General features: G+C 38.2%; 1 protein-coding gene across 1 annotated transcript in view; it reads left to right on the forward strand.

The window, feature by feature from the left end:
- The window catches only part of MED13L (mediator complex subunit 13L), a 265,530-nt gene that overhangs the window by 199,659 nt on the left and 43,270 nt on the right, over window positions 1–22,601 (forward strand). Inside the window, 9 exon segments of the mRNA XM_028480228.2 lie at window positions 3,612–3,757; window positions 7,029–7,223; window positions 7,590–7,778; window positions 11,824–11,989; window positions 14,153–14,257; window positions 18,718–19,449; window positions 20,258–20,483; window positions 21,472–21,574; window positions 21,881–22,005. Coding sequence (XP_028336029.1) covers window positions 3,612–3,757; window positions 7,029–7,223; window positions 7,590–7,778; window positions 11,824–11,989; window positions 14,153–14,257; window positions 18,718–19,449; window positions 20,258–20,483; window positions 21,472–21,574; window positions 21,881–22,005 — 1,987 coding nt within the window.

Genomic DNA, 22,601 nt, shown 5'->3' on the forward strand with positions numbered 1-22,601 from the left:
TTTTATAAAGACATTTGACATATTAATCTTATAGATTGTCCTTTGTAGACAAGAAATAGTAAATGTGTGGCAGCACTTGGGTGAATTTGCAACTTGGGAATTACCTCATAAAATGACACAGGATTCTTTCCTCAGTATAGTCTTATTCACCGTTTTTAGCAATGACATGGATAAAGATATTGATGGCTTGCTGATTAAATATCCTATATGCTGGATAACAGAATCAAAATCAAAGATGATCTCAGCAGACTTCAACTAAGAGCCAAATGGCAAGATGAAACACTGTGGATTCCTCTAGTTGGGCCAGCAAGCACACTGCACAAGATGAGAGGCAGGGGCTTCCTTCAGATCTTGTTGCCTCCGTTACTTCTGTGTGACACGTGGCCCCATATGCAAAAAGTATAAAAGAATATTGTGAATTCTTTTCTTATCCTGGAGTCCTGCCACTTCATTCCCCAAAGGCAACCAAAATTATTAGGTTTTTAAGTGTATACTTCAGGAGAATTCTACTCTCTAGTGTCAGAGTTGTCCTCCTTGCCCTCTTGTTTCATGTAATATTAGAGAAAAATAAATTTTATAGCTGGAAAAAGATTCATGTACCATGAAGTTCAGTGATTCTCAAAGTGTGGTCCTTGGGCTAGGAGTAGCAGCAGCAGCACTGAGGACTTGGTAGAAATGTAGCTTCTTGGGGCCCATCCTGGACCTTCTGAATTATTACTTCTGGGGGCCCAGCAGTTTGTGCCAGCAGCAGCTGATTTTACATATGAGGAAACTATGATCAGAACAGTGAAGTAACATACCAAACATTATATAGTTACTGGTGGCTTGTCTTATATTTCACCCATAACTTGCTCTTTTTCTTGTGTAGTTTTGTCTCTTTTAAAAAACATGTTTTGTTTTTAAAGTTATCAATGTAAAAAATAGGCCATTGATTCATTTCCTACCTTTTCCATTTGTGCTTCTCTGTGTCTTTTGGGACATAGCAAATTCAGATGAATGCTATTTTGAGGTTTCTATCACGATTCTTTAGACTTAGCTGACTTTTAAAAACCAAACCTTAAATTGGCTCCCTGCTATTTTTTACATGCAAGACGTTTGGTTGTCTCAAGGGTGACCTCTGACTTCTTTTCCAGACTCCTTTCCCATCATGTCATGTCTCTCCTCGTTTTAGAATTTCTAAGGTATATCCTGTTCTCACTGCATCTACTCCTTGCCTCATATTTCCTCTCTTTCTTTTCTCTCTACACTGAAATCAGCCTTTCGTTTGATTTCATCTTCTTGAAGCATTTGGATCTTCCAAATTGAAAAAATTAGTATCCTTTAGCCTTCCCACGGCATTTTGGTTTTTCTGTTTCTGTATTTGTGCTTCGATTTATTTTGTTAATACGCATTTATATCAATCTTTTGTTAGTTTATATGCTCCTTGAGGACAAGGATCGTATTTTATTTGTTGTCACTTCAAGCTTCTTGCACCATTCTCCTCACTTACTGGTTGATAGACAAGTGTTGGTTGCATTTGTGTTCAGTGGAATGAGAACATACTCTGGGCTGTACTCAGTATCTGTAACTCTAACCGGTTGTCTTATAAATATTCTGATGACTGCATGGGATAGTAGGCACAATAGGGATAAGTCAGCTCCAACTCCTCCACTGAATTTTACAAATGGAAAATTACAAATCCACAATCAGTTAATCTATATTTTGGTGTTCTTATGTGCCTGGCATAATGTTGTGCGTGGAGGATGATATGTTTTCAGTGTCATTTCCATAAATAAAGGACAGCACATTTTTACTATTGATACTGCTTTATACTTATATACATTTAAATTACATGAATAGTTCCTCTTTGTGAACTTGAAACTTAGATGTATGGTGTTAAGGAGATGTTTAAATTTTTCAAAATTCTTAACAAAATTTTAGTTGCTATCTTAAGATTAAGATACTGTGTTGTGGGACTTCCCTGGTGGTGCAGTGGTTGAGAATCTGCCTGCCAATTCAGGGGACACGGGTTCGAGCCCTGTTCTGGGAAGATCCCACGTGCCGCGGAGCAACTGGGCCCGTGTGCCACAACTACTGAGACTGCGCATCTGGAGCCTGTGCTCCGCAACAAGAGAGGCCACGACAGTGAGAGGCCCGCGCACCGCGATGAAGAGTGGCCCCCCGCTCGCTGCAACTAGAGAAGGCCCTCGCACAGAAACAAAGACCCAGCGCAGCCATAAATAAATAAATAAATAAATAAATAATTTTTAAAAAAAGATACTCTGTTGTGCTAAATACCCAAATATCAAGACTAGGTGTTTCCTACTGACGAAGCTTCACATTCTAGTAAAATACAAAATTTTCTCAGATCATCTCAACATACTTGTCAAGGAAGAATATATATGCTTCACTGTGGGATAGAGTGAAAATTTTATCATTTTTATTTCAGTTTTTCTGTAAAGCATTATAATTTTATACTTAAATTTTAATTTTTTTTTTTTTTTTTTTTTTTTTTTTGCGGTACGCGGGCCTCTCACTGTTGTGGCCTCTTCCGTTGCGGGGCACAGGCTCTGGACGCGCAGGCTCAGCGGCCATGGCTCACGGGCCCAGCCACTCTGCGGCATGTGGAATCTTCTCCGACCAGGGCATGAACCCGTGTCCCCTGCATCGGCAGGCGGACTCTCAACCACTGCGCCACCAGGGAAGCGCCCAAATTTTAATTTTTTGAGCAGTACTCAGAGTACACTTTATAATATTTTAGAGAACTTTTGAAAAGAAGGAAATGTTGGAGATGAGTTTTTAAATGGTGGTTGCCTGGAATACAGTGATTTTGGTTCATCAGGCAAATGTTCTTATAAGCTGTCTTGAGAAATGGAGATGTTATGGGTGGCTTAGGGCCAAAGTTAACAACTTTGAAAGAATGTGCTACTATATTAATTTTGAAATTATTTTTCTCCAAGGCACATCATTTTTATCAATTTTTAGCTAACTGTGTGGAAAATGGAGAAGTGGAATGCTTTAATAAAATTTTGTGATCAGAGGTAGATTGTAAAAATTAAATATAATAGATTACCAGCCCATTTAGAGGCTCATATTACCTTAGCAGTTGTATATGGGGAATTTCCATACAGCAGGGTTGTTGATTGCTGTTTTTAGATCAATAATTTTAACCTTATTGTAACATTGTAAGCTTGTAAATTTGATCTTATTGTTATGTCATACCAAACATATGCAGAACTCTTTTGTCATTGTTCTAGAGTCATTTAAAAGGCAGTTCAGATAGTAATACATGAGAAGGTAGAAAAATGTTATGATTCTTCTTCTGTCCTTAGGAGTTTATAGTTGGCATAGGAGACTTTATGCAAAGGAAACAGAAAGCATGCTGCACAATAGCTTTCAATTTCAGAGTGGAACATAACTAATTTTTCTATTTATCTGGCATCTTTAATTTAGTTTGTCAAGTTATTGTTATTTGTCCACAGTCAACTAAAAGTTTGTGCTTATTAATATCATCAGGGGCAGGCTTTGCTGGATGGTAATAAAGTAAAGCTGTGTCGCATCTGTAGTTCCTGTCTCTAGCACCTGTTTCCTACCAAAATGTAGAGCTGAGTTTCTCATTTTTTCTATTTTAGTGAGCATTTGTCCTGTGCTTTCACATTCTTTCTTCATGGGGAAAGTAATGTATGCACAAGTGTGGAGATTGCCCAGCACCAGCCAATTTATTTGATCAATGAGGAGCATATACACATGGCTCAGTCTTCACCTGCACCATTTCAAGGTAAGTAAAAAATGATGTCCCTGCTCTCCACCCCTCCCCACCAAGTGGATAGCCACCTTTCCCAGTAAGGTTTTAGAATGAGATACTATCTTGAATAGTTAAGCTAAGCAATAAGGATCGATTTCTGAAGAAGAAAGAGAAGACCACAAGTAAGTGATAACAGCTTGCTAGTTTTTTACTGAAAGCTTCTCACATACAACATGGTCTTATGTGTATTGAGGAATAAAATGTGGAGAATTTCCTTTATATCAAAAGAGGATTAATAAGTATTTGAAAAATATAATCCAATGAGTAATTGACAAATATTATAAATTAAAGGTTTTCATTGTCCCATGGTTTTAGGAATGTAATGACTTACAAAAAATTACTGTTGAACTTTGTACTATTTGAAATTTCAACCAAATCAAATTTCTAGAGTTGTATAGTATGTAGTTTCTTCATTGATATTAATATCTTATTTTCTTTTAATTATAGACTACATTGTTTGTAGATATATGGTTGTAATTTAACTTACATTCATATTTTCATTAGTTCTCAACTAATCACCTAGATATCACCAAAATAATGCTATGTCCCTTTTTCTCTAGCTGTGCATTCTAAAGCTTTGGTTTTGTGTTTGGAATTCATAATTTTCTATGAATAACTCTTTTTAAATGTTATAATATTAAATTGAACCATATAGAAATATCTTTTTTAGTTCAATCTGATTTATCAGTTCTAGCGATGTGTGGTTGAAACAGTCTTAGTATATCACAAAATGTAATTTAAAAAATTTTTTAAATAAAATTGACTAAAGTATTTTTATTGATATAATAGTCTGTCAAATGAGTATTTAGCCTCCATATTATTTATGATGGCTTTTTGGTTTCCTACAAATGATTTTGACTTAATTTGAAGAAAGCATCTTTTTCTTACCTTAAAGATTATTAAGGTTTTTTTTTAAGGTAAAAAAGAGCATTGAACCTCATGTAATTGTGTCCTGATTATTGCCTACATTTTCCTCCATCTTGCAACACATTTTAAGCTATTTACTTTATTATTCTGTAATTTTGGATGTTTTATGTATGAACTGCTATGTAATTCGAAACGACCCAATTCTCAAACTGTACACTTAAGAGTTGGTACAGTATGTGCATATTTAAAAACTGTGTTATTTAAGTACTGTGTCAGGATTATTTAAATACCGTGTTTCCTTGTTCTAGAGTCATTTAAAAGGCAATTCAGATAGTAATACATGAGATTATTTAAATACTGTGTTTCCTTGACTCTGAAAGTGTTGAGGATCATCTGACTTTAGATTTTTAAAATTGATTGATTGGCGTTGAGTCTTCGTTGCTGTGCGCGAGCTTTTTCTAGTTGTGGCGAGCGGGGGCTACTCTTTGTTGCGGTGCATGGACTTCTCATTGCAGTGGCTTCTCTGTTGCGGAGTACAGGCTCTAGGCATGCGGGCTGCAGTAGTTGTGGCTCACGGGCTTAGTTGCTCCACGGCATATGAGATCTTCCTGGACCAGGGCTCGAGCCCGTGTCCCCTGCATTGGCAGGAGGATTCTTAACCACTGTGCCACCAGGGAAGTCCCTGACTTTAGATTTTTGTCCAGCAAAATAAAAGCATTTACTTACGATAATAACAGAGGGCATTACTAGTCATGAGGAAAGATAGTATTGGCAATACCAGTTCCCTATAGACTACTTATTTTAAATCTTACTGGTTTCTTACTAATACCTTGAATCATGGAAGACTTTGTGGGGCATTATCCTGCCTATTTCCCATGATTGGTGAGGAGAATGTACATTCTTAGGGCAGGTGTTGGCATATAGATAATTATAGTGAACATAATTAACCATATTGATGTGGAGATTTCCTAGAAGTGTTAAAACAGGAAAATTGCCCTTGATTATGTGTGTTGGTTAGATCAGTATTTTTATCCTATTTGGGTCAGTACGGAACAGCAGAAAGGCAACACGAAATATGTGATGTCTACAGCCATCTCTGTCTTGATTGATGTGATACATCATCCAGCTGTTAAAAAAATAAAGCCATCCCCAAAAAAGGACCTCCCAGTTAATGCCTATGCTGAGATTTCTTTATAAATCAGGATTAAGGAAAAGAGACCTTTATCCCCAGAAAAGTGTTATTCGGAAGGCCAAAATACTCACCGTGAGACTAAGAACTGGCTGAGTTATACATTAACTACATTACATGTAGTTATTAACATTAACTACATTTTTGTGTCTAGTTCAGTGAGAATGACATCAAGGTCAAACAGTGAAAGAATAAGAGAGAGGGACTTTGAGTCCTTTACTTTGCGTAAAATAAATTTTATTTAGAGTTGTTTAATTAGCAGACCTCCAAAACGGTCATAATTGAAATTATACATAACATTATGTTTCAGACTTGGTACATTAAGACTTTCCTGCTATTAGATGTTTTATGTATATATTATTTTAAAATTACCTCAAATATTTAGGAAGTCGCAGGAAACCATAGGAAGAATGTTCAAGTCCTAGACTGGTTTTGGGGTATCTGTATTGAATGGTCTTCTTCTGTCATGGAAGATTCAGTATTCACATCGTATAAGCTATTACCAAACAGATATTTATATGCTTTAATGTATAGATAGTTTGTATATTGTGTGTTGATATAGCTGTCAGACAGTGCTATACCTCCCCCATCTGATTTCCTTCAAAAATTGATTTGAGTTGAGAGGCATATAAATAAGAAGTACTAAAATGAGAAAGTTTTAAAAATTATACTTTAAAAGGAGTTAGGGGGCTTCCTTGGTGGCGCAGTGGTTAAGAATCTGCCTGCCAATGCAGGGGACACGGGTTCGAGCCCTGGTCCGGGAAGATCCCACATGCCGCAGAGCACCTAAGCCCGTGCGCCACAACTACTGAGCCTGCGCTCTAGAGCCCGCGAGCCACCACTACTGAGCCCGCGTGCCACAGCTACTGAAGCCCGCATGCCTAGAGCCCGGGCTCCGCAACAAGAGAAGCCACTGCAATGAGAAGCCCGTGCACCGCAACGGAGAGTAACCCCCGTTTGCCTCAACTAGAGAAAGCCCGCGCCCAGCAACGAAGACCCAACACAGCCAAAAATAAATAAATACATTTATAAAAAATAAAAAATAAAATAAAAGGAGTTAGGAAATAAAGAGCAATATACATTAAGTGATACTATGCTTCACCCTAAAAATTACCGTACGTGTAGCATTACACTTAAGCAGGAATTATTACTGTGATCTGTAACAGATGTTTCTCCTCTCTGCTTTAGTACTGGTAAGTCCTTATGGCTTAAATGGCACGCTAACAGGCCAAGCATACAAGATGTCAGACCCAGCCACCCGTAAGTTGATTGAGGAATGGCAGTATTTCTACCCAATGGTGCTGAAAAAGAAAGAAGAATTGAAAGAAGAGGAGGAGTTGGGGTATGATGATGATTTCCCCGTGGCAGTAGAAGTAATTGTTGGTAAGAGAAAATATTTTGCCCGAAGAACTTAATTCTATCTTCTTCATCTTCCTTAATTTAAAAAGATAATCATTCAGATTCATCAAAAATAATCTCCATAATTTTCCCATCTTTTTGAATTCTCTTGACACAGTGGTATTTGCTGAGTAGTTATCTTGCCTGAAGCACCAATGGTCCCTGTATTCCAAATGCTATTATGATAATGTTGGAACACATGTTTAAATAGCTATTAACTTATGAAAGGACGAAACCTATCACTTTTGGCAGTACCTAATGAGCTTTGACTCTGACCACTGGAATAATGAATTTGGCGGTTGAGTGTGAACTTTTTCTCAGGCCTGGTGCGCTCTCTCTCTTTCCTCACAGGTGGTGTTCGGATGGTTTATCCCTCAGCTTTTGTTTTGATCTCTCAGAATGACCTCCCAGTTCCTCAGAGTGTTGCTGGTACCGGAGGCCATATTACAGTTGGGCAGCAGGGACTTGGTAGTGTGAAGGACCCAAGTAACTGTGGGATGCCACTCACCCCGCCCACCTCTCCAGAACAGGCTGTCATAGGTGAGTGCGGTCCGGGTGTGGAGGAGATCCCAGAAAATCATGTAGTTCCCTTGCCATGGAAGAGGTGAGAAAACACGTTGAGAAATTCCTGGTGGAAGAGATGGAGATAGAGTAATGTGGGGATTTTACAAAATGGAGAAGGAAAATTGTAAACAAACAGAATTTATGAGCTTCAGAATTTTAATTGTGCCTGTATTAGTCTTTACTCCAATTACACAGTTTAATTGTTTCTCGAAAGTTCTCCATGTGCATCTGCTCTTTTATACTGATGTGGTTGCATTTAGGAGACAAGATGTGAGTTTCTTTTCCTTCTTTCTTTCTCTTTTTTAAAAAAAAAAAAAAAAAAATGGAAAATACTAAATCAGAGAATAGTTGATGCCTTTGCCCAATTGGCTGTTGCCAGCCAGGGACAAGTCTTGGATGAATTCTCTTTCCTTATTATATTATAAAGTTAGTCTAGCATCCAGGATCTCTGAATAAATGTCTTGTCTTTTCAATAATGTATTTGTCTACAGTAATGACAAATACTAATTACATTTGAAAAATTTGTCAATTTCAGCATTCTTCCTTCTTGGAAAAATACTGAAATTGTTTAATTTGGGAGAATGTTGCCTTCTTTGTTGAGTAGTATATATCCTATATTAACTTTTTTGTTGTTGTAGTTGACTTCATTTTAATTGAAAATCTAGTCACTAAGAAAAGGATACTCATCATACTTGAGCTGAAATGAGATTAATTATAGGTATTTAATGTGGGCCATGTTGGCAGGAGCATCAGAGTAAATAAAGCCTTGGCCGCTAAACTTTGAAAACAGACTGTCAAGCATGATACATGCTCATAATGTGGTAATTTTCATGAGGGTTAGATAAGACAGTTTTTCAGAGTTTCTAGCATAGTGCTTGGCATGTAGTGGCATTCAGTAAATGTTCATGGTTAAATAATATATTGGGGAAAAGTATAGACTTTGTGATTGAATCTAATTTTAAAACCTACCTGTAGTTTCTACTAGGTGAGTGACCTTATTTAATTCTCATACTTGCTCTGAACACCAGTTTCCTTCTCTGTTAAATACTATATAGTTTCCAGGGTTATTATACATATTAGATCATGTACTTGACAGTGCTTAATAAACAATAAAGCAATATACAAACAGTAGTGTAAGAAATTTAAAGCAGTGCTCAAAACTCCAGTTTCAGCACACAGTATTAAGTTATCTGGAAGGAATTAACTCAGGTACTGTGTGGGAGACAGAAATGGACAACATGTAGCCTTTGGGTTTCTGGGGGGGGGGGGTGGGGAGGGGGGAGGGTTTGGCCGTGCCACATGGCTAACATGTAGCCTTTGGGTTTCTGGGGGGGGTGGGGTGGGGAGGGGGGAGGGTTTGGCCGTGCCACATGGCTTGCGGGATCTTAGTTCCTCTAACAGGGATCGAATCTCCCTGCCCCTTGGAGTGGAAGCATGGAGTCCTAGCCACTGGACCACCAGGGAAGTCCCTAGCCTTTGTTTTTAAGAGCCTTGTAGTTGCTAAGATGGTGAAAAAATGTACTACGTCTGGCTCTAATATGGTAGAGCAGAGAATTTGGATGATCTCTTATGAAAGGATTTGCCGTCAATCAGTTTTTATTAAAACTACTTTAAACTGAAAAAGCATAAAAATTCTTGTACAATTTTTTATAATAATATCAGAGAAGATATATTTTTAAAAGTCTAGACTTATCAGTATTTTGAAAAATGTTAATCATATTTCATATCAAAGTTTGGATTTGGATTTTTGACAGTTATACTGCATAAGTTGGCATCAGTTTTTGTTTATGTTTGTTTTTGTTTTGCCTGGTACTTAGTGAAATTTGTGTTCATCTTAAAACTCAAGGCCTGCTGTGTGCATGATGCCTTGACCTTTGATCAGTTCAGAACTCTAAATCCATAATTCAAAAAAAAAGAAGTTTGGGGACTTCCTTGGTGGTCCAGTGGTTAGGACTCTGTGCTTCCACTTCAGGGGGCACGGGTTTGATCCCTGGTCTGGGAACTAAGATCCCACATGCCGTGTGGGGCAAAAAAAAAGAGAGAGAGAAAACCTAAAAAAAAAAAAGAAGTTGTTTTGTTATGGTGGATTTCAAGTATGTGCTTTGTAACTATAGATATTCAGATTTCTTCCCTTCTAACTCTGTGTATGTCATTGTGCTAGGTCCTGGGTAAATAAATCTCTTGATGCCTCCTCATTCCCAAAAACAAACAAAAAAAGCTAAATAACAGTGACTGATATATTTCTCATAAAATTAATTTGTCCAAGTTTATGCATCATAATAACGTTGAATTACAGCTTAGGACTCCTAATATTCCATCAGCAAGAATCCTGCTCAGCCTTGTCATTCTGCACTTGACTGATGTTGAGCATTGCCGTGTTTTCTTGGACATAGGACAAAGTGAGTTACTTTGCCCCTTAAAATGGCCAAGAGTCTCCTAGATTAGCATGGATTCTCGGAGGGCCAAACAGTTCTGCCTCGTGTGGATAGGTACATCAGCTTGTGTTTTCTGTTTATGGAGATAATTGTGAGAAGAAACATTCATTATGCATTTAACAGCATGGAGTGCAGTTCTCATTTAATTCCATGTAAGGTCTAACTCACATTTTAGTTAAATCATTAAAAGCTACTGAAAACCGTTAACCCAACTTTAATCAGAAAAGATTCTGTGGCTTGCTTTCCCCATGCCCTCTCCTGTTTTCGTCATAAATAATTCCCTATGATACCATGGATTTACTATCTGTTTGGCTGTATTGTAGGGTGTTTGGGGGCAAAGGGCTATGTTATCTATTTCTGTTTGTTTCTTCACTTTGCCTAGTTTTATAATAGGCATTTGAAAATCCACTCTAAAATCAAAATGATTTATTTTATACCATGAACCAAGTCAGAGAACTTTTAAGGTAAAAGGTAACAATGAAAGATCAAATTTCTTGTCTCTGTTAATTTATCTCATTTGTATTATAGCAGTACTTTTCTGGGGAACAAGAAAGTTTCTGTTCCTAAGAATGTAAGCATTGGGGTTTGTTTTTTCTTTCTTTTTTTAAAAAATAGAGCTGAGACTAACCATTCAACTCATATAATGGTTGTTTTGCAGTGATACCAAGAATATTAGTTTGTGATATAAGGTTGTTTCTTTCTTTTTCACACAAGAGTGGAGGCCTTTCAGAGCGCTTAAAATTGATTATTTCAATCAAGATGTTTTGCATCGTAGTTCTGTCAAGAGTAAAACCCACAATATGCTTATGAACTCAAGTAGATAAAAGTAGTTGAATCAATTTAATACTGGAAATTGACTTCAGTATTTGTCTTGTATGAGATGGAAGTAGTAAAATACTTATAACCAATAACTAGTATTATCAGCAATTATAGTAGACATAGTAAAAAATGGATTACAATACCAAGTACAGTTGGAAAAACTAAGTGGAGTTATTAGAGAGAAACCAGTGAATTTTTAATCCTCTGATATAAAATGTTGAGTCAACTTCTTTCAGTGTTTTAGTATTAAGCTTTCATAAGTAGTGTCAGGCATAAGGATGAACAGTTCCACACAGATTTGAAATTTGACCTTCTTAAGAATTTCTTTCTCTTACCCAGGGCACTGCGTGCAGATGTTACACAGCCATTTAGCTACATGAGCATAAAGCTCCCTCTACTGTTTTGTTCTGCCTTGAGACTTATTTACTGCATTGGGCTTTAAAAATTCAAACAACCCATGCATGTTTATATCTTTAATATTGTCATGTTTGAATCCTCCCAGGTAAGTTGTCTCCAGTACCTGTGGAGTAGGAATGCCTCTGGGTGGATATGCCATTGAGGGTATTTGAGTGTGAGTATTGGTGTGATTGAAAGCTATACTGACACAACTTTACTCATAGTGACAGATAGTGTTATTGTCAGGGATAGCAGCAAAGCTACATGATCAGTTTCAACAATTAAATATTTATGTTAAATAAGGCAGCAGTCTGTGCAGTAGGAGACCTTTTCAGAAAATTCTGACATTCCAAATTGTCTTTCTTTCCTAGGTGAGAGTGGAGGGACACAGAGTGCTGTCAGTCACCTAGGTTCCCAAGATGGGGGGATGATAACTATGCACAGTCCAAAGAGATCGGGGAAGATCCCTCCGAAACTCCACAATCATATGGTCCATCGAGTCTGGAAGGAATGCATCCTCAACAGAACGCAGTCCAAGTATGTTTTTTGCATTCTGTCTGGGTCGTGGTGTAGTAACCATGTCTTTTATTACTACATGAAGAGGATCAGTCACATTGTGCTGTTGTGTGACCAAACCCTGAGGGGGTCACTGGATTGTTAGTTCATCTTTTTGAACATAATAGGGTAAAATTCAAAACAAAGATGTTAAAATAATTTGACTATCCAGGAAAAATTTGAAGTTCCTGATCATCTCAAGATTGTCATGGTGTTCATCTGACGTTTTTTAGCACAGCTGGCTCAGAGATTCACTCTGAGTGTCAGGACAGTAATTGTGGGTTTGGTTTTTCCCTGTATACCTACTAATTAATGTTTCCTGTTTACAAAGGGAAATGACCTTCTTTGCCATGTTTTCTATTATACATTAGCCTCATGCTTTAATTGACAGTGCATTTCTGAACTGAACTGATGACAGAGGGGTGTTTAGTAGCTGCTGTGCTTCTGTTTGTTGACTTGCGGAAATTCTTTTCTTCCCCTACCCACCTTCCCTTCCTTGCCCCACCTCCCTCCCGTCCATCCCCTCTGACCTCCCTCCTTCCTTAACATATTTTTGGAAGAGAAGAGGAATTGATTCTAAGAAGAGATGGCTGGTGATTATTTTAATTGCATGAATGATAATGTCAAACAGTAGTCAGTAAATATTATTTCACTTGTCAAGATTTACATAAACATATTCAGCATATTTTCACATCTGTTTTGATATGACTGAGGTGTCCAACTTTTTGACTGATACAGGTAAACAAAAGAGTCTTCATTCTCTAGAGCAGAATAAATATGGACATTCTTGTCAGTAATTCTTAAGAACTCGTTTAGAAGCCAATTAAGTGTTTCTTCAGTGACTGCTATTCAAAGCTTTATATACACAATTAAAACCTGTCCTTTGGACCTAGCTTTTACCAAATTCCTACTATATATTTATTTCCCAAATAGTTGGCTCTAGAATAGGCTACTAAAGAAGATTTAGTAGAAAAAAATCTAAAATAATTGCAGTGGGAAATCATATGTCAAGTTCTAGAATTTAGAAGGTATCTCTATTCACTTTATCTTTTTATTTTTACTTTTTTTGCGGTACGCGGGCCTCCCACTGTTGTGGCCTCTCCCGTTGCGGAGCACAGGCTCCGGACGCGCAGGCTCAGCAGCCATGGCTCACGGGGCCCAGCCACTCCGCGGCATGTGGGATCTTCCCGGACCGGGGCACGAACCCGTGTGCCCTGCATCGGCAGGCAGACTCAACCACTGCGCCACCAGGGAAGCCCTCTATTCACTTTAAAATGATCTTTTCCTTTAGAATTATTGGTACAGGTATTTTCACTTATGTCTGCAATGCCTAGACAATTTCCATGTTAACTTTTTCTTTTCCTTTTATTTACCATCTTTGATTTTTATCACCACTTATTTACCATCTTTGATTTTTATCACCACTAACCTTTCCACCAAGTCTAACAAATCAGAGCCCTTCTACCAGCAACACCGAACAGGGAAGTGAGACACCCAGAAAGGCAGGGGAGGGTGGAGAGCAAGCGAAGTCCTTGCACAGCCATCAGTGAAGCACTTTGCAGTATCAGCTGTAGCAAAATCAACAGTACGGAAATACTGCCCAGTGTTCTTATTTATGCAGTAGTAGACATCTACTTTTTGCTACCAATTATTAGTGACATGCAGGAGATATATTTGATTCTTGTGGTTTAGTTCACATCACTTGTGTGGAGTGCTGCCCTTAAATGCTAGTAAGTATAGGTGTTTTAAAAGTGATTTAAACAGTCTCTCTGAGGGTACATAATTCATAGATGCTGTGAAAAGATAATTTTTTAAAATCTAGGTTATTTCTGCAGAATTTAGGTGACTTTTTAAAAAACAACAGATAATAATGCCAGGTAGTGTTTTAATTGCTATGTGTACCACCCATGTTAAAATGTATATTAAACTTAAATAAAAATATTTGGAATCCTGACTCTTCTAGTGCATGGCAGTAGTAGTTGCCTTTCCCACCCCTGCAACCTCCCCCCTTGAGTTGCTCTCAATCGTCTATCAGCAAGATACCATTACTGTGTAAAATGTATTCATGTCTTTCTAACATTTTCCCCCCAGAGGTATGGATAGTATCTCATGTTTACACAAGCCACATTTTTTAACCTTTTTTAGGAGGAGCCAGATGTCAACTCCAACTCTTGAAGAAGAGCCTGCTAACAATCCTGCTACTTGGGATTTTGTGGATCCAACCCAAAGAGTCAGCTGTTCTTGCTCTAGGTAGGTAGGGGCCAAGGCAGAACAGTATGATAGAACATTTTGTTGGTTGTCTCCTGGCCTCTCAGACCACTTCTTCCACATCATTTTGCTTTATTTTGTTTTATTATTTATGTATTTATTTATTTTTAATTTTTTTATTATTTTAAAAATATTTATTTATTTATTTGGCTACGCCAGGTCTTAGTTGCGGCATGCGGGATCTTCGTTGCGCCTCGCGGGGTCTTTAGTTGAGGCATGTGAACTCTTAGTTGCGGCATGTGGGATTAGTTCCCTGGCCAGGGATCGAACCCGGGCCCCCTGCATTGGGAGCGCGGAATCCTAACCACTGGACCACGAGGGAGGTCCCTGCTTTGTTTTGTTTTAAATCTTCTGCTTCCAGTGGTGGGAAAAAGCTTGGTGTTTTTCTTCTATGCTGATGCTACAGTTTTATTGTCGGGACTCAGAATGAGCCTTTTTAGACAACTGGCCCTGTTACCAAATTGCTCCCACAGATTTCTTCAGGATAACTTCTTCAGAACTGAAAGCATCAGTTTGACAAGACAATCTCTTGCCATTTAACTGAGTTTATTTAATTACTCTTAATTATAAAGTTGAGATAAATATGAAGCAGGTTGGCTTGAATTAATAGAATTTGGATTAAATAGACCTTTGATAGAAAGTTTTTGTTGTTGGTGCTTGTGTTTTTTGGTGACTGAAGTAGGTATGTGGTAATAACACCTGCTGAAAGCTAAAATCGTTGCTCATTCATTTAGATATTTGAATAGAAACCCAAATTATTATTTTGTTTTTTTAAAGAAGATGTTGGGGGTAGGAGTTTATTAATTTTATCTATTTATTTTTGCTGTGTTGGGTCTTCGTTTCTGTGCGAGGGCTTTCTCTAGTTGTGGCAAGCGGGGACCACTCCTCATCGCGGTGCGCGGGCCTCTCACTATCGTGGCCTCCCTTGTTGCGGAGCACAGGCTCCAGACGCACAGGCTCAGTAGTTGTGGCTCACGGGCTAGTTGCTCCGCGGCATGTGGGATCATCCCAGACCAGGGCTCGAACCCGTGTCCCCTGCATTAGCAGGCAGATTCTCAACCACTGCGCCACCAGGGAAGCCCCCAAATTATTTTCTGTAGAAAATTTTTGCACTCCTCATTTATGTTCCCTTGGCTTATCACTCCTTGTGGTAATAGAGAATCTTATTGTCACAGATTTTCATGGAGGTTCTTAAATTTCTTAAGTGTATATCAGCTTTACCCGCCTCCCCCGCCAGCTCAGCTGACTGTAGGAGCATGTGGTGATGATTATTCACTTAGTGAGCAACTTAGAGTATCTTTGCTTCCATTTGATACTGCTCAATATTTAGGTCAGTTGAGATAAGTGTACTTGGAAGATGGCCATTCATTTCTGTAGTTTAGATCACGGGGTTCTTAATGTGGCATATATGAATAGTCTTTGGGCTAGGGAGGTGGTCATCATGCCCGAGAATCTCTGCAAACACACACACACGTGTGCACATGTGTGTTTGTACACTTAGGCAGCAGTTTTGACAGCTTCTTCCTGTTCCCCCTTCCCTATAAATTGATTCTCTTTTGTCAAGCTCTGCCTTGGTAGTCAGCTTTTTGTTGAGATGCTGTAAGTACCTAATGAAACTCTTTGATTGATTTTTCAAGGAGGATGTTTTCAGTGATATTATTTGCTCATTAAGCGTCCTGTTTCTGAGCATGTAAGAATCTCTCTAGTCTCAGGATAGGTGTGGTATACCAGCTGAATACCTGGTTTACTTTCATCTCTAGGCCATTGTAAATTGTGTGACAAAAAGTATTTTCCTAGTAACAGTGACTTCTAAACAGCTTACAGCCAAGTTATGGTCCACCTTTAGAAAGTACATAGGATAAAAATTTTAGTGTATTTAACTTCACTTGTGCCTTCATCTTATTTTTCCTGCTCTTTTCCTTAATCTAGATTTTTTCCACTTTTTAAAAATAACTTTTTTACTGATTTCTATCACATTTTTATTTACTACCTTGCATTATTTTTACCTGAAGTGTAAATAAACAAATAACACTTTTTCTTTTGTCCTCCGGAGTTATTGCTCTATTTCCTCACCAAATTCTTATACTCTTCAGGTCTTATTTGTAGACATGCATTCTATTCCATTGACTTCTAAATGTTTATCTCTAGACCTGACTTCTTACATGTACTCTAGTCTTGTATTTTGGGGAGTGCTTTTAAGATAAACCCTTAATATCGATATACCTGTTTCCTCACAAACCAGGTACCCGATTGCAGTCATTTTTGTCACAATTTTCCCCTTCTCAGCCTAGAAACTTTATCATTTATTTATTTTTCTTAATTTTCTAGATCAATTTTATCATTGCATTTCACAATGATTTCCTTTGAAATGTCTGTTATAGTCATTCTACTTTCCTTATTCTTTTAGTCACCATGTGTTTCTACACTGTTTGTCCCTGCCTCTGATTTCCTTCCCATTAAGGCCAAACCACTCATATAGTTAGCCTTCTGAGTCCGATCTTCCTGCTGCCTGCTTCAGTGAGGTCCCTTACCTCTTCACAGATTTGCAATGATGGTCTGTTACTTACTGGTGTATCCCTTATTCTAACCATTCCACAATGTAGTTGAGTTGTTAAATGCAATTGAAAAAAATGACTTTATAAGATTATCCACTTTGCAAAAAGTCCTTACTTTGAAGAGGCTACTATAAAATATCTATCAAAGGACTGGTGTTGTTAAATGCTCTCTGAGAAAATCCAAATCAAAAAGTTTTATGTGAAAGACTTTTTAGAGCTTAGGTCTTAAAGTAAGCTCCCTTAGAAGATATTGAGATAATTGAGATATTTTCAGATGAGATATTCGTCTCTTGCTGTGGTACTTTGCCCTGGAGATTTAAAGTCCAATGTTTGCCTTATTGACAAGTAGCCTTATGCATAGACAACCTTCTTCAAAGTCAGGATTTTTTTTTTTTTTTTTTAAGTGTAGCAAAGACTTTGGCAAGAGTGTTTTCAGATTATCTACTGCAGGATTACCGAACCCATTATGGAATGGTCCACTCCTCACACTATTTAACGGCCTTATGGGGCAGGGTGGCCATCCTGCTGTCCCACTAAACCATCCCATTATGCCACACAAATCCGTTTTGCTTCCCAGTAGGGCATTGTTTAGTGCAATGCAACAGTAATTTAATGCCACCCTAGTGGCCTCAGAGAGTTACTGATACACTGGCAGGAGAGCTTACATTTTTTCTGGGAGTGATTTATATATTGGGAGGAACTGGCTGACCTGCTATATAACTTTTTTGCACAGATTAAACCTTAGGATCATCTAGTGGGCCCTTACTGAGCAATTTCTCACACCCATGCTTGCCAAGAAGTGTGTTAGGATGTGAGCAGACTAGCTATTCCTGCTTAGATAGTACAGATGCATTTGTATGTGTGTGTTGTTTTAATATTCACTCACAACCTTCTTCTGTCTCATTTTAACATGTTTCTGTAAGATCCAAAGTTGTCTTTTATCCCTTCTTTCTTGGATAATAGTAGCATATAAGGTTCCTAGTATATTTATCCTATTAAATATTCTTATTTATTTATTTATTTATTTATTTATTTAATTTATTTATTTTTTGCCTGCTTTGGGTCTTCGTTGCTGCACGCGAGCTTTCTCTAGTTGCGGCGAGTGGGAGCTACTCTTTGTTGTGGTGCGCGGGCTTCCCATTGCAGTGGCTTCTCTTGTTGCCGAGCACAGGCTCTAGGGCACGCGGGCTTCAGTAGTTGTGGCTCACGGACTTAGTTGCTCCTTGGCATGTGGGATCTTCCCGGACCAGAGATCGAACCCGTGTCTCCTGCACTGGCAGGCGGATTCTCAACCACTGCGCCACGAGGGAAGTCCCCCTATTAAATATTCTTAAAACTGACCCTTAGTTTCACACTTAGGGGGAGAGTTGCATAGTTATCTTACTCCTGATTTACAACACTATAAGCTTTTATAAACCATTCTTTTTTCTTTTTTTGATAAGCCATTCTATATTGGAGTTAGTAGAGTGTTGTAAAATAGAAATTGGAAGCTTTTTTTTGGTTCTTTTTTTGACAGATGATCTCATTACTGTTGGTTTTAAAATGCAATATGAATAGATTGTCTGAGGCCCTCACCAAATTTGAAAGATTTGGGGATTTTCAAATTAGTATTTTTGTAGAGGTTAGCAGCATATTAATTAATGTTTCTTAAGTTCATCTCTTATCTGCTTAACTTGTATGTAATTGGTTCATCATTTTCTGTCAGGGTGTGTTGCAGTTTTTAGTCATTATCAGTATATTTAACACCCAGAGTCCTTTAGATGTATTATTGCATATAACGTGTGCTTAAAAAGACATAACCTTGTTAGAGGCATCTCTTTTGTAATTAGACTGATGCAGTTATTTTCATTTGTGTATTTACTGACTTCATTTTAATTCTCATTTCAGGCATAAACTTTTAAAACGTTGTGCAGTAGGACCCAGTCGACCTCCCACAATATCACAACCAGGGTTCAGTGCAGGACCATCATCATCTTCATCTTTACCACCTCCTGCTTCTTCTAAGCACAAAACAACAGAAAGACAGGAAAAGGGAGACAAGTTGCAAAAGAGACCCTTGATACCATTTCACCATAGGCCCTCTGTGGCCGAAGAGTTATGCATGGAACAAGATCCACCAGGACAGAAGCTAGGCTTGGCAGGGATAGACTCCTCCTTAGAGGTGGCTAGCAGTAGGAAGTATGATAAGCAAATGGCTGTGCCTTCCAGAAATACAAGCAAGCAAATGAATCTGAATCCTATGGATTCACCTCATTCCCCTATTTCCCCTCTGCCGCCAACACTCAGCCCTCAGCCACGAGGTCAGGAAACAGAGAATTTGGACCCACCATCTGTCCCTGTGAATCCAGCCCTCTATGGAAATGGGCTAGAACTCCAGCAGTTGTCTACTCTGGATGACAGAACTGTCCTCGTAGGCCAAAGACTGCCTCTGATGGCAGAGGTCAGTGAGACCGCCTTATATTGTGGGATTAGGCCCTCGAACCCAGAGTCATCAGATAAGTGGTGGCATAGTTATCATCTCCCATCCATTGATGATGCTGAGTTCCAGCCTCCAGAGCTCCAGGGTGAGAGATGTGATGCCAAAATGGAGGTAAACTCAGAGAGCACTGCATTGCAAAGGTAAGGTGACTCTCCACCCCATCCACCTGATCACCCATCAGAAGGCCAAGGCCGTAGGTTCCCAAGAATCAGGGCCTTCGGATCCAAAATTGAAGAGGCCTTTCTTCACCATTCTAGACTCTGCATTTGGAAAATGTTTAAAAGTCAAATGCTTTATCCATCGTGAGGTTTAACATACATGTCATTATTTAAATGCTGGCATAAAAAGGTTTCATCATAGGATTAGCTATACTAGTATTGCTTTATTTTTGGCCTGCTGTTTGTTAATCAAAGAATATAGCTTTATGGGACCTTCCATATTGTGGTCATTGCCCTCTTTGTATGTTGACACTTTTAAGGAAGGCTTTGCATGTATTCAGGTATGTATCACGCATCTAGTAATAATACTTCAGAGTGCTTTTGAGCTACCCATTATTCTAAACAGTTTACACAGATTATCTCATTTAATTTTTACCACAACTGTATTGCTACCTTAATTTCATAGCTGAGAAAGAAACTAGGGTCATGCAGTTAGTAAATGACACAGGTGGAATTTGAACCTGGACAGTCTGTTGTCAGAGCCCACCTATGCTCTTAAGTGGAATCCATGGAGTCAGAGACAAAAATAACATGTTCTTGGTAAAAGCTACTGAGGTTTATTTAATTGTGAATACAATCTCTAAAATACACTTGTAGGTGAATTTTTAGGTGTTTCTTTTTAAAGTTTAGTTTAAGCTTTGCAAATGCTTTAAATCATTAAATGTTGCTTTTAAAAAAATCTAATCTTTTTATGTTTCTTGCTTAAATTGTCATTTGTTTTCTCTTTCAGACTCTTAGCACAACCTAACAAACGGTTGAAAATCTGGCAAGACAAGCAGCCCCAGATGCAGCCACTCCACTTCCTTGACCCATTGCCTCTATCACAACAACCTGGAGACAGTTTGGGAGAAGTCAATGACCCGTACACCTTTGAGGACGGTGACATAAAATACATCTTCACAGCGAACAAAAAATGCAAACAAGGGACAGAGAAAGATTCCCTGAAAAAGAATAAGGTACCATTTAACATAGAGAGAGTCCAGCCTGGTGTGGGTTTCAGTCTATGTCAGTACAACACATGTGGGAAGACTTTGGAGGCAGAATGTTTGAGATAGTCTTGCCTGATTGCTCTGTCCCCATATTCATGCTCTTGGTACTATTGTATCGAACAGCGTATTGTTCCTTTTTATGTCATGGCTCACCTTTGTTCAAAAGTCAGCCGAACATAAATGAAGCCTCATATTTTCCAGGCTATAGCTTGTACAGTGCATGTTTCCTCTCATATGCTAATTCTTGTTGGCCTATGCTCCCTGCTTATTTCTTTTTAATTATTATTCCAAAATACCCAAAATGTAAGAAAAAATCTTGGTAACAATATCTATTGTTTATTGAGCGCTCAACTGTGTTTACTGTGCTAAGCGCTTTACCTCTATGTCTCTCTGAATTAATACCAACACCACTCCAAGACTGTGTCAGTATAATTTTACTGGTTCCATTGTCATAAAAATGAGTACTGTGGGTGTCTGCTGTCTTTAGCCTTAAGTTTTAAAACATTCTAAAATACTGGGCCATTTAAAGAGGTATTCTTAAGAATAGAGGAAGTAAGACAAAAGAGACCAGTATAGTTCAGGAGAATACTTCTTAGAGTCCTTTACAGAGATCTATCTAGATCCAAAAAGCTTGAACCATAATTTAGCATCCAAAATATTATATTAAAGGCAGCTTTTAACACCATGGCAGGTCTGTAATCAAATGCCACCAGTACCATTGAGGCATAAAACCCTGACTGACTCAGACTGAGGGGAAAGCATGGGAGATTTTGGTTCGGTTTAAATTCAGGGAAAAGAACACATCTTTTATTTCCTTTGGTTGCATAGACCATGGTTTATCATACTTGTGCTCATAACAAGTTCCATTCTACCCTCTAATTCTTTGTGTTCTCCCTCATATTCCACACTTTGGGTTGGTGTTCATGTGTTTTGTTTGGCTGAATTTATTATACAGTCAGAGGATGGATTTGGTACCAAGGATGTCACTACACCAGGTCATTCCACGCCGGTGCCTGAAGGGAAAAATGCCATGTCCCTTTTCAGTTCTACTAAAACAGGTGTGTACAATGATTATTTGCCTCACTTGGATTGTTGCTAAAATAAAATGCGAGGGAGATGCTTCTCTATTTAAAATTATATCCTTATTTGTAATAGCAATAATTTGATCTCATCTTTAATATATTTTTCAGTTTGTTTTTCAGTTCCTTTCAAAACTGATAAACGTATTTGGCAGTAATTGTCTCTAAATTTAACCGAAAACATAGGGAAACAGCTCACAGGCAGGGCTTGCTCATTGTCCTCTCCTCACTCCTTCTTCCTTGATGAAGTTGCTCATTCTGTGCCTTTTGCCTCCTTTCCCACAGATGTTCGGCAGGATAGTGCTGCTGGCAGGGCTGGCTCCAGTAGCCTTACACAAGTGACAGATTTGGCACCTTCCCTTCATGACTTAGACAACATCTTTGATAATTCTGATGACGACGAACTTGGGGTGAGTCTGCTGTGGCTACACAAACCAAAATTCACTTAAGTGCATGGACTTATATCAGTGTTTCAATATTTCTTTATAGTTTGGTCTACTGGATTGGGGGCTCTTATTTCAGGTTCTGAATGTTCTTCAAAAATGTTTGTATACCTTGAAAGGATTCTAAAAGTTATTAGTGTAGTCTGTAATACCCCTTGGGTTTTGTTTGTTGATGGTCTTTTTTTCCATTAGTGTTAGTCCTGTTATAAATATTAAAATCTTACACATTAAAAAAAAATCCTTCTCAGTATCATGAGACTAACAGGAATGTATCATGTAGTCCCTTTAGCTCAGATTTTAAAAATAATGCCCATATAACTTTTTATTCATCTAATAAGTCATAGGTTAGTCAACATTTTGAGAGAGATTACAAGTATGATCTATACTTTTTAGGATTATAGCATCGTAAGTTGGGAAATAGAATTTATACACATAGATGTTAAATAATACAAGGTGTCATATGATTAAAGTGACAGATAAGAATTTATAATTCTCTGGTGAGTAACTGAGCTAAGTCAGGAAATTTGTGTCCTCGTCCTCCTAATCAACGCTGTACCTTTGTG

Source organism: Physeter macrocephalus, chromosome 19, assembly GCF_002837175.3.
Source record: "Physeter macrocephalus isolate SW-GA chromosome 19, ASM283717v5, whole genome shotgun sequence".
Classification (NCBI taxonomy): domain Eukaryota; kingdom Metazoa; phylum Chordata; class Mammalia; order Artiodactyla; family Physeteridae; genus Physeter; species Physeter macrocephalus.